At 36.6% G+C, this 13,606-nt stretch overlaps 1 protein-coding gene across 6 annotated transcripts in view; it reads left to right on the top strand.

The window, feature by feature from the left end:
• LOC149168193 (phosphoglycolate phosphatase) overlaps window positions 1-13,269 on the top strand; it is a 242,752-nt gene extending 229,483 nt beyond the window's left edge. For all 6 annotated transcript variants that reach the window (XM_089428158.1, XM_089428157.1, XM_089428161.1 and 3 more), the window contains 3 exons: window positions 11,719-11,926; window positions 12,369-12,619; window positions 12,802-13,269. In XM_089428158.1, coding sequence (XP_089284284.1) covers window positions 11,719-11,926; window positions 12,369-12,619; window positions 12,802-12,973 — 631 coding nt within the window. In that variant the 3' untranslated portion in view covers window positions 12,974-13,269. The remainder of the gene's footprint in view (window positions 1-11,718; window positions 11,927-12,368; window positions 12,620-12,801) is intronic.
• The last annotated feature ends 337 nt before the right edge of the window (window positions 13,270-13,606 follow it).

A 13,606-nucleotide genomic window follows, 5' to 3' on the forward strand; every position in this document is an offset into this window, starting at 1 on the left:
AAAATAGCACCAAGTGCAGTCAATCTTTGAATTGAAATAAATAGGCTCTAAATGGCCCCTAACATTTAAAAAAAAAACGTGCTACAACAAATACCTATATATCATCAAAATCACTACCTATATTGGGATATTCGTTATCAATATCACCCTCTAAGCATTAAAATAATATAGAAAAAAATAGCATGTCAAGTCAAGATTTTGTTTGATTGATGGGTACATTTTTGGTAGGGTCATGATAGAGGAGTTCGACAACCAATGCCACTAACATCATGGTACATAGAGGGGTTGGTGCTCTTGATTAAATACTCGTTCCATACCCTCATACATGGCAAAATCCAATGGAAATGTTGCAATCCTCCCGATCCTGAAACCCTGAAAAACTATTAAGTCTGCTGGATTTTCAATGAGATCTAAAATTCTATTTTCTCCATATTAAATCCAATGAGGTCAACACCACTCTCAAACATCTTGAGTCATTTCATGGTAACGTTAAAAATTTAAGTAAAAGGATGAAAATGAAAGATAAGAAAGAATGCTACTTTTACTTTAAGAATCTAACATTACCATGAATTGCATAGCAATAATAGGGCTTGTTGACCACTACGTGTCAACGACCCATAGCAATACACCCCCTTTTTTTGCAAAAGGGATAGTGCCTGATCGACGTGTTTGTGCCGTCCAGCTATCATCATCAGCTTGATCATCATCTTATAATGTAAACCCAGTCTGCGTGTGTATAATGTAAATAATCTCAACAGATCCTTGTCATGTATGTAATCACCTAGGTAAACTTACTTTTCTGGTGACGATCTACATTTCGGGAGGTTTTTTGTCTCACTGATCCATTCTCGGATGGTCGGTAGAGTTTTCCTTCAGCCTTACCCCGAAGTCGGAATGAATTTTGTCACTAGGATCTTAGGGGAGTCTTAGTGTTCTAGGTCGAGTCTATGTAAAAGTAATTTGAGAATAATCCTAACAATTTGGTTAGGCTATTTTATTACAAATTGCTTGATCTGCTAGATTATATTTGTGTCGCAGAACTGGGTAGTCTGTGAGGGTCTTTTGGAAATGGGTTTTCCCCCATGAGATATAAAAAATGTGAAAAGCATGATGTAAAGGGTCTTGAGTGTTGGAAAAATAATTTATCTCCTCATAGGTTAATTAATTAAATTTGCTGGCAAAAATTAATTAAAATCCTAAGCCAAAAATTTAATTAATTCTAGGTCCCAGGTAAATTTAATTTTTCTGAAAGGAAAAATTCGTTGGTCCTTAAAAAATAAATTTTAAGAGGTCCAGGGACTAAGGTAAATTAATTATTTTGCCAAATTTCAAGCTTTTGGTCCCTGAGGTTAAGTCAAAGTCAAAATTTTGAGGAAATTAATTCAAAAATTTAATTTTTGAATTAGTTAAAATGCATTTCACTGAAAAATACGAATTTCCTCAATAATTTAAAATTTCGACGGATGAGATTAAAAGAAATTTTAATGCTGATCAACGACTTAGATTGCTTTGACGATGATCACTCGAACTAGCCGTTGGAGGATTTATCTTTAAATAGGTCATTTGTTAGTCAGTTGATCCAATTTCTGGATCGTGTACTAAGCTCTCAAGCTCTCTTGTATACTTTTTTGAATTAATGCAAGTCTTTGGGGTTTCAATGCGCTGTAGTGTTCCTCTTCATGAATTTATGGTAACATTGTTTAAATTTCTGCTTAATATTATGTGAAAACCTATGTTGCATGAAACTTCAAAGAACCCGGCATTTCGGGCCGTACCCGTACCCGAAACTCCAAAACTTGGCGGAAACTCGACCATCATGTAATCATCTATTAGAGTTAATATATACTTGTTTTTGTTTTTAAATTGTCATCTATGGGTCTTATTCCCTTTTTTCTTACAAGATAATGTGTTATTCACTTATTTATTTATATATATATTTTTAAATATACATATATGATGTTTCGGTCAACGTTTCCATTTTTGGGAGGTGACATTTCTAAACGTCCCTGTTTTGGAAACTCCGAAACGTTTCGGCGTTTCGTGCAACTTAGGTGAAAACTATCAATCAATAGCTCTCTTAGAATAATCTGAATACAAGTATCTTATTCAGTTTGTTAGATCTAGGGTAACATTTTTAATTTTGATTGAAGTAGCAGGTATCTCTATTTCTTCAAAATTTTATTTTTGTTTTATTTCTCTACTTGATTTGATGGTCCTATCCAGCAGTATTGCTGCTGTGTTTTTTGCAGCTTTCATTGTGATCTAGTGTTTGCAGAAGATCTCTCAGGTTCTCATTGAGCGTTTGGGGATAGTCCTCGGTTGGACCAACCAACTCTCAACACATATTTTCTGAAAAGCCTACCTCATATGAGCCTCAGGATTTATCTAACGATATTCTTTTTTCTGCAGGGTGGTTTTGGGCTAGTACCTCTCGAAAATTTCAAAATCTTTTAAATATTTTGTGGGAATTTTCATAGATCTTGCTATTAAGAGCCTTAGATTATTAGATCTGGGAGCGGAGTTGGACTCATACTCCTCAGATTTGATAGATCTGTAAATTATTTGTATAAATATGTATTTACTATTTTATTTGTATAGATCTGTTATTTACTTGTGTAGATCTGAATTTTTTGTAACATAATTTTGAATTTTAACACTTTGGTTTTGGGATTTTGCTCTATTTTTGTACATATTGGGTGTTGGGTTTTCTCTTTTCACTTGTGCAGGAATAGATCTGAGAAATCAACCAAGAAAATCCTCAGATCTGAGCTAGATCTAAATCCTGGAGGGCAAGATTTGGGCTCAAAGATTGTTTGCAGGAATAGATCTAAGAAGTCAGCCAAGAAAATCTTCAGATCTGAGCTAGATCTAGACCCTGGAGGGCAAGATCTGGGCTCAAAGATTGTTTGTCGAAATAGATATGGAAAATCAGCCAAGAAAATATTCAGATCTGGGATTTTTTCAAACAGATCTGGGGGTTTTGAGACAAATTTAGGCCTTGGAGGGCAATATCTTGTTTCAAATATTTTTGTAGGGCCAACCATTAAAGATTTTGCAATAAATCTGAAGATTTGAAGCAATTTTTTTTCAAAACAAGGGTTTCAAGTTTTGGGGCTCCTAAGCCCAGATCTGCTTTCTCCTAGCCCAACGCTAGTTCTATTGGGCCTAGTGCTAGCTCTCATTGGCCCTAGATTCCTTTGCTCCATTTCTGATTTGAATATTTGATTTTCTGAAGCTAATCATTGGTGGGTTTTTGTAGAAAATTTGGTAAAAAATTGTGTTTCAGATATTGAAATTCTTTTTGGCAACTTGGGTATAAGTGATCTTCAAGGCCTAGGGCCTAAGGGTTTGATCTCTAAACCATATTTTTCCTCACTGTTTGCTACAATAGTCATATACCTTTTTAATAGTGGTGAAAAACACATCTAAGTTGTTTGAAATTAAATAAAAAATTGCTAAATACATTAATAAGTCATTTATATTTGATATGTATCAAGAATTTAGTCTAGATCTACATTTTGGGTCACTGTTATCTCTGAATAATTCTGTTTTTGAAGTCTGAAATATAACAATGGAAAAATTTCATGTGGGTTAGCCTAAAATCAGTTCCTAAGTTGTCTAATACATCAAGGAATTAATTTCTTGAATTGGATATTCATCATTAGGCTTATTTCATATTTTAATTGCTAGTTGTAATAAGTAAATCAAATCTGATATAATTCCGGAAATCACATCATAACAGGCTGAAAATTTTTGATAATTCATGTGGGTAAGTTTGGAAAAATTTCGGTAAATTTTTGGCATAAAGATATCATTGATAGCTTACTGTTTTCATTGTCATATTGCTGTTGTCATAAAGCTTTTCTTACTGCTGTCCTAAAAAACTAATTTCTGAAAATTAAGTACTCTGTCATGGAATTGTAATAAAATGCATATTTTTTGTTTCATAAACTGAGTATTTTTTGAGCATCTGTTGACATTGATTGCAGAGAAGCTTTTGTTCTCTTTGAGCTATAATTGTATCAAAAAAGATTTTAAATAAGCTTGTGGTTTAATTGTAATATTTTTAGGGGTTTTATTTTAAGTCTTCATTTAATAAAGCGAACATTTCATCGGGTATCGGAAGTTTCTGCGACATAAACATCTTTTTATCCTTGAATCTAACTTCATCTCATCTTCTCATCATCTGGTGCATTTGCATATAAGTTAGTTTTGCAGAAATAAAATTTACCTCCAAGCATAAGCTTGGTCGATAGAGAGATATGTATCCATCCATCTTTGCTTGAGTAGTCTGCTTTTAATAGTACTTAAAATGGTGGCCTTGCAGTCGTCAGAGCCACAACTCTCTGCAGCGTCGGAGGCACCGGGTATGTTAGAATTTCAGGAGAGGTATCATTAATCACACTCTAGTGTGCTTCTCCTGATCTTCTCTCTGCCAATTACTACGAAATCAGGTTCAACATAGAAAGGATCGAAAGGTTAAAACTTAGATAGGCATTTAACTAAAATTAACCAAGATTCTTGCATCTCACATTAGTTTTAGGATCTGCATTTCATATAAAATAGTCATTTATCTAAGCAGTAGTTTCTAATCGATTACTTGGTCTTAATTTTCCTAGCAAGATCGTTGACTCCATAAGGCACTGGTATTAATCGTTTAAAATCTAATCAAATTCTATAAGTCTTGCTAAATCTTAATCAAGTACTTGATCGCTTCACTATGTCTCCCAAACTGGTTGGTTCCCAACTAGTTCTTCTTCATTCCACTTTTCCATAGGGTTTACCCCTCTTAGCCTGCTGTAGGGAGACGACTTAAACAGAGAGATTGGGGATCAGGGTGACAGCCCCCAATCTGAGCCGTTGTCGTGGTGCCTAAACATTCTGTGCGACAACATTTTTTCGCGCCGTTTCTGGGGACATTTTATTTTCGGCGTTTCAACGACATTTTATCTTCATTCTCCTCATATCATCTTTATCATTTTTATCGGCAACGACAAAATTTTTGGCGCTGTTGCCGGGGACCGATTTATTGGGCCTTGGTTCTTCGACATTCATCTTTCATCTTTCTCATCTCTCATTCGAGCCGGCAAAGTCAACACTCCTTGGAATTGCCACTAGGGATAGAGTTTTTCTGTCCTTGGTTTCTCGACATCGTTTTAATCATCTCATATTTTCCGCCATTCATTAGCCGGTCAAGCGACACAACATTTCCTGGCGTCATTTGATCTTTTCATCGCCCTATCTTTTGTCATCTCATTAATCGTTTCATCTGCACCTTTAGCACCTGGACATTTTGGTTCGTTTCTTGTTTGGGTGGCGACTCCACTTCTTCCATTTATTATTTCTCAGACAAGAAGCCCTCCCTTATATCCGGTTGTTTGTTGCCTTTTGGATCCTAGAGTTAGATTCATGTTCAAGTGGCGACTCCACTTCTTTCATTTCTTACAAGAATTTCTACTAGAAGCTCGCTTCTTGTGGATCTCTTGATTTTCTTGAACAGGGGTCTCTCTCTATCATCCATTTGGTCCCTCATTATTCCTTCAGGCAATTCATCATGGATGATTTGTTTACCCCGTGTCATTTTACTGATGTTCTCCATGATATTCCGGAAGTGGCCATTCATAAATTGTCTTTGTTCTCGGGTGGTGATTCAGTCGCTGTTAGAAAGCATCTATGCAGGTTTACTCATACAATGCTCATATATTGTAGTTCTCCCCAGTATGATCATGAAGATGTCAAAATGTGTCTATTTGCCTTTTCTTTAGAGGGTGATGCTTTGAATTGGTTTAATAATTGTCTTGAAGATTCTTTCGCTTCTTTACAAGACATCGTCAATGCTTTTACAGATAGATATGGTTATCAAGGTAGCTCACCTTGTGCCCCTAAAATTATGCAATAGAATGAAAGTGATCTTGTGAAGGATCCAACCGTCAATGAAAGATTTCAAGACAATTCTCCATATCAGAATGTGCCATCCACTTGTACCGTTGCAGATCAAATCCATGACAGTGGGAATGAAGGGACAAGTTGTCAAATCGGTGTCGACAATGAAAGGGAAAATGATAAGCAAATTATAGAAGAACTAAAGCAGTTGGTTAAAGACATGCAGTTCAGTGAAATGCAGCTGTTAAAAAATATGGAGCTTAATGAAGAAAAATTTGTAACCGATTACGTCAGGGATATGAGAACTTTATACACCCACCTGGAAAAGCGTGATAAGGAGATGGATATCATGAAACTTAAACACTCTGATCACGTAACCACTATAGTAGAAAAGTGTGCTCAGAATATGGAGGATATGAGGACTGACATGCAGAAGGAAATGGAAACCATGAAAGATAATCATGGCAGAGAAATTAATTCTATGCAAAGCAAGTTATTAACTATGGATGAAGAAATGACCATCATGAGATTCAATTATAATAATCAGTTGGCTACCATGCAAGCAAATCATAAGAAAGAGATAAACTATATGCAAAACTGTTTCATGGGCATGAAAGCAAAGAATGAAAAAGTAATAAAAGATGTGGAAGCTGGTCAAATATGTATTTTGAATAAGTTATTGACCATGGAGGAAAACCATGCTAAGGAAGTCAGTGCTATGAAGGTTGAAACTCAAAAGGGGTGCTTTTGGGCGCACCCCCTCGAAAGGGGGATGGATAGAAGCACTCCTTTTGGGGGGGATGCCTAGAAGCACCCCTTTTGGGGAGACACGTTCCCCACACTGGGGAAACATTTCCCCCTTCGTCCCCACGTTTCCCCAAAAGGGGACATGGGTAAATGTTTTCCTAGACGTCCCCCCTTCCCGGGTGTGTGCACCCCACCCTGGGGGACACGTCCTCCTAGAACACTGATTATTTCTGATAAATGGACAGATGCAACAAGCCATCCTCTCATCAATTTCATGGTATATTCCCAAAATGTACTGGTCTTCTTGAAAACAATGGATGCTCTTGGTAAATACACTGATGCACAATATATGGGTGAGTTGTTTGTTAAAGTTATTAATATGTAGGTGTTGAATGTTGTGTGCAAATCATCACCGATAATGCACTTGTTTGCAAAGCTGCTAGCATGATTGTGGAGGCTAAATATCCACACGTATTTTGGACACCATGCATTGTTCATTTCTTGAATTTAACACTTAAATCTATTGCTTCAGATGTGACATGGATTGGCAATATTATTGCAGATGCACGCCATATCCGAAATTTGTACAAAACCATACCGATGCACTCACAATATATAAAGAATATACACATCTATCATTGTTGAAGATTGCATATACTTAGTTTGCTTCCTCAGTCATCATGCTTAAGAGGTTGAAGGAGTTGAAGTGTAAGATTCCCTACTGGAAATGCCTCAATTTGGTCACTCAGTTTCAGAGTTTTAGATAATTTCTCCACTGGAAATTTTCATCAAACATTTCACATGAACACTGTTGTAGGTGTATATTTGGTTTGTGTTTCACTAGGCACATGTGTAATGTTATGAATGAAGGCCAAGACTTAAATATCAAATAGATAAAACATTTTCGTACTCAGAAAATTAAACAATCCACTGAAGATATGATATTTATGCAATTTGGAATATACACAGGCTACACTTGAGTTTATAATGAAAAATACAGTGCCACAAGTATGAGAAGAGGAACCTGGGTATTGGATCAAATGCATATGGTATGACACAATGTTTACCACTAAAGAATAACCCATTCAAACAACTATTCAAGGCAAAAATTGAGCACACTGATAATAAAAATATGGCCACAACAAGGACTGATATCACTGCCTAGAAACTCCTATGCAGGTCCTCAAAATGCAGTCCAGAAGGCACCTTTCCTCCCCTACTTAACTCGCACCACCACTGTGATGGACTTGTCCACGAGAGGGGCTGTGAATAAGTATTTCGACCTCCAAACTTTAGTGTAGAGTGCACCCACAAATTGGAAATGGTTTTAGATTGCTACAGGCATAACCTCGATCCAATCTGGAGTTACAGGACTTCCCAAACAGCTCAGCTATATTACCATCATTTATAGATTTTGCCACATGGCTTTCACTGCCGTACAAGCATAGATTTGTCCTAGTTTAGCAGCGCTGGTTTTACTTCAGCAAATACGACATCAGATGACAAAAGGGAATTTCGTGCTCCTTGGCTGATATCTCGTAGCCTCTCCCATTGGCCATTTGAACTATTCTCAACTGAAGGAAATTACCCCTTTATTCATTGGCTCGAACCCTTCTACTTTTGCAGATTTCAACCCCACTAAGACTTGAAGGCTTTGAACTCTAATGGGTATACTTCTCCCTGTCAAAATGAAGTAGAAAACATCATGTAAGCAAATAGAATCAACTAATAAACCTTCTCTACCTTGATTTCTTGTGCAAATTAAATTTTCCTTTCAATTTCCATAGTGAAATCTAAGTGATTTCACTCTCAAATCCAACTATGGTGTCTAGTTTCAACACTGTAGGTAGCTATGGTGGCTAGGGTTCCTCAAACCCTAAGTTTCTCTCCAACGACTCTCCAAGAGCTCATTTTCTCCAAATCCAAGTGTAAGAATGAGGAGAGACCCCCTCATTTCCCTTTTTATAACTCTTACATTTTCCATCCAATTAAATATTAAAGGAACTTTTCTTTTCTTTATTCAACAAAGTGACTTTTATAAACTAATTAAAGTCACGTTTAATGTTGAAAAACGCTTAATTTTCCTTTGTGGTCACACTGACCACCCAAAGCCCCTTTTCATCATCCTACCTTGTAGATCTTTTCGCCTCTATCCCAACGAGCTATTACACTAAGGTGTTTTTCCAAGTGATTGCCCCAAAACAATACCTTAAGTGCAATTAATTAAAATATGCCTGTTAATAACTCTGTTTTGCGGAAATCGTCAGAATGCAACAAAACCAAGAGAAAACCATGCAAAATTGATCCTGATGATGAAATATGTTAAGTGCTCCCAGTCAGACCCCTAGAAATCCTCAAAAAACCCTCTGAGCCCACCAATGGAGTAATCTAGCTCTTATGACTGGGTTGACACAAGCTTTGGAAATCCCTCCTAACCACCTGACTAGGTAATCCAAAATTTGGGGACATTACATGAAGGTCGCTCCTGGGGCCATGGTTATTTCAGATCTTTGGTCTTTTTGGAGAAAGACAGATCAACCTACTTCAAAAAAGTTAAAGTACACTGTGTTAGATGATGGTTGGTGGGAGAGGGTGGATCTTACCATAGAGATCATGAACCCTGTCATTCCTTTCTTGTGGTTTGCAGACACAGATTAGCCTTTCTCAAGAGAGGTTTATGAGGGTTGGGATTCCATGATTGAGTTTGTGAAGACTATTGTTATGGAGAATGAGTGCCCTGGATATGAGATATCAATAGAGAGTTTATGGTCCACCTCACAGGATATTCTTATCTCTAGGTGGGATAAGAATTGCACACCTTTGTATTGGTTAGCTCACTCTTTGAATCCCAAGTACTACAGTGAAGAGTGGCTTCGTGGTGGGACCTCACATAGATACCCTCCTCACACAGCTGGAGAGATTTCACAGGGGAGGAAGGAAACTTTCGAAAGGATATTTCAAGATAAAGCATATTTTCTTAAGGTTGAGGAAGGCTTTGTAGAGTTCTCCACTAGCACTAGGCGATTTGGGGGGTATGATATATGTGGAGATAGAAGAATTTGTAGAGTTCTCCATTGGAACTAGGCGATTTGGGGGGTATGATGTACTTGGAGATAGGGGGACCAAAGATGCCTATGTTTGGTGGGAAATTCATGGGGCAACATGTCCTATTCTACAATAGGTAGCCTTGAGGGTCCTCTCTCATGTTATTTCATCCTATTGTTGTGAGGGGAATTGGAGTACATATGGGAACTTGTATAGTTTGAAAAAGAGCAGGCTTGAGAAATCCAGGGCGGAGACAATGGTGTATGTGCACACCAACCTTCGTCTTATTTACAAGCAGAGGCAAGAGTGTTTGAAGGGAAAGACAAAGACATGGGATGTGTTTCGTGATGGTATGGGTGTGGACGATAGTATTGAGTTGGCATTAGCCAACATGGATCTTAATGACCTTGTGCCAGAGGCAATCACTTTTGATGATGAGTCTCTTGAGGGGTCATCCTCCACACCAACAAATGCAACAACAAATCTTGGATTGGGCATAGAGGACGAGGATGGAACAGAGTCAGATGACAACGATAGTGATGGTGATTATCACAAGGAGGAGGACCTGGACCATTGATAGAGTCGTGACTAGTGAGTCATGACTAGTACCACTGACGACAGTGACGAGCTATGATATTCCTACCTATTTTGTATCTACTCTATTTTGTATTTTTCAGTGGCATTCCCTCGGTATCTATGTAATACATTTTGATTTTGATGACTTAATGAAAAATCTGCAATTTATGGTTTTAATATCCAAGTTCTACTTCTAAATTTCTAGTTTTATTTTATCAATCTTGATATTTCTAAATTTCTAGTTTCTTATGTGCTTGAACAATTGTTAATAACAGGGACAATGAACATTGAACTGTGAAAATCATTGATGTAGTAAGTTAATAAACTAACTAGTAAATTACTAAATAGATATTATCATGATTCATATCTGTAGATGTTCTAAATTCTGAAAAATATGGATCAGGCACTATATATATATATATAGTGCCTGATCCATATTTTTCAGAATTTAGAACATCTACAAAACGTGTGCTTGATCTATAAAACATGTCCCCTGTGTCCTGTTTTTGGGATCGCTATGTCTCGTGTCGAATACTCATATTTACGTGTTCACCATGTCTCGTGTCCTCTTGTCATGTGACTTAGGAAAACACCAATCATGGGTAGATGGAGCATTAGCCTATCATTTACAAAAGAACAAAAAGTGAAAATGCAAGTAAAAGTGATCAGCTCGCACGTGAGTGAAAACAGTGTCATTTGACTCGCTTCTTCACATGGATCAAGAATATGCAGTCATATCTGACACGCGGACCTCAGATCTATGGATATTGAAAAAACAAAATTGTTAAAAATAACTGTTCTTTAGAATTTGATGAAAGCAAGTCAGAATGGGACTCTAATCAATACCGATGCCTAGATGGATTTGAAATGAGACCAATGCAATGAAATCTCATTGGTTCTTAACCCTTCAATAGCAGAAGTGCTACTAATGGTTAACAAACTGAAAGAACCTCTTAACCATCCCTTAAAAGCAAACGAACCTTAAAAATCAATTTAAGAGCCAAAAAACTGCTTTAGAGCTCTGTGAGCTACCCACATCATATTCTTTCACTCTATAAGAGAAAAAAATAGGATTTACTTTCATTATTATTCTCTCTGATTTTGTTCCTAGGACCAGTCATGACTTTAAAGGAGGCTTTGCTGTTGCAGCTGTTTAAATTTTCATCTAAGCTCTGAGTTTAAGCTGTAAACTATGGGCAATGTTATGTTATTGACGCTTATGCATATCTCTTTTTTGAATTTTGATTTCTGTGCATGTTCATGCATTTTTCTTTCATTTTTTGAATTTCTCGCTAATATGTATAGCTTTATATGTTCCATATTTTTGAACCTTTTCAACAATTTTAGAAATTTTGAAGTTTTCCAAACCTCCTCCTTCCTGAATCTTCCTATTTTTTCGATCCTGTAACTATGATAAACCTGAGTCCACTATTCTGATTATAATACTCAGTTAATTATCTGTGGCAGAATTGGGAGCTACTGTTCTTATGATCTTCTTGCAAAGCATGCTGTTGATATTTTGGAAGACTTGGTGATTTCCTTGGCAGATGGAATTGCAACCATGTGCTTGGAGCTTATATCCCTAGACAATGATACTTTGAGTGGGATTGGGTTGATGAACTTGATTCAGCCCTCTTACATGGCAACACGCTCTCTTGAGAGGTTTCGAAATGAGGTGGATTATGCAAATATTTTGTTTTTGAAAGTTTTATGATGATTGTTCCTGCTATATTCTAGTCGTGAAATATTTAGATTGAAGGGATTTCAGCTTCTAAACTTCAGACCATCCTTCAAAGTAAGAATATTAATCAGTATTTGGTGGGATGAAGCTAAATTTTTTATCCTGCAATTATGTTTAGGAAATGTCAGGCATTATAATCCAGCAACAGGTCACTACTGCAGCATTTTACATATATATCCAATTTTAAGTTATAAATATTAAATAGAATATAGTGGATAATAAATATTCAGTTTGTTTTGGCAGTAGACATCGAAGATGTGGGTGGACAGAAACTGGGTTTTAATTGGGAACTGACATATATTATTGCAATGGGACACTGGCCATAACTGGAAAATTCTAAATTTCATTGCTTAACTGGAAGTCTTATGATTTACAGGTTGCATTGAACAGATGGTTGCAAGACAACTTTTCGTCTGTCATAGCCATTTATGAGGATCGGTTTAATTTATGGACTCTTCAGTCTGTTGTTGTCAAAAAGTCTGCCAAAACAGAGAATGATAACCGTGGATGGTATAAGAAAGTCAATTCCAAGAAGATGGTACATGAAGAGCTCTTAAAAGATTTTGTCATTTGTAAGCGTGTGCTGCAGATAAGAAGAACAAAGGAATTGAGGGCCTTATCAGGATGGTATGTTCATATGATGATATCTAATTCATAATCTACAAATGTTTGTGTGGTGTCATTAATGTCTTTCAGTTTCTTTGTAACTTTCGTTTTTGCTGGTTACTGAGAAATCACTGTAGAAACAATGAATTGAACTTTGGACTGAGTTTTATGTATTATCTCAATCTCATTCTATCTTGCTGCAGGAGGTATTGCTACAGTATATTTTTGGAATTTTCTGATGTCATGGGACCTTTGATTAGAGAATTTTTGACAAGACTTGGCAAAGGTATATCTTTCCTTCTGGTGAGTTTAATTGGAAGATCTCTTGGTCTAATTTATCGAGGTATAAGGCAGTCTATCAGCTGGAAATCATAATAATTTTGTATCTACATGAAACTTTTCCGACGTCATGTTCTGATTAAGAGCACCTGCTTGTGCGTCTTTCTGTAAATTTGGGCCTAGTTTTCAGAGCATCCCTCGCTCATTTTTGTCCTAAAAGATCTTGATTTTTGATCAAGTGTGTCTTACTCCCGACAACATGATTTTTATGGATTCCATCTGCCAAGGGTTCGGTCATTTCTGAATACCTTTTCGTCCTTGACTGTGGCAGTGATATTATTCATTTATTTCTTTCATTAATGTGATATCAAATCTGTTTAGTCTCATGGTTATGCATCTGGCATTTATGACGGTCGTTTTAGTTTTTGAAATAAGGAAAGACATCTGTTGTGTCTGTGATAGGACCCAAGTAATAAATGGGGCATTAACATTTTGGTCTGTTTGAACGCAGTTTTTATCTTTTAGATTTTCTGAAATATGTTCCATGATAATCTTTTGTTGCTAAAAGCACATAATTTAGGTCATTTTCCTAGACAATGAACATTGAAGTTGATAATGTTCTGAACTATCCAGATGCTGTTAACTTTGCAGTATCTAGGGTACAAATACAGATTCCCTTGTGCCCACTTGAGTGCCGATGATGGCCATTTTCTCCATATATGATGAAAA

This window comes from Pinus tabuliformis, chromosome 4_2 (assembly GCF_031772625.1).
Source record: "Pinus tabuliformis cultivar Carrire ecotype Pingquan chromosome 4_2, CPIR1, whole genome shotgun sequence".
NCBI classification, from domain to species: Eukaryota; Viridiplantae; Streptophyta; class Pinopsida; order Pinales; family Pinaceae; genus Pinus; species Pinus tabuliformis.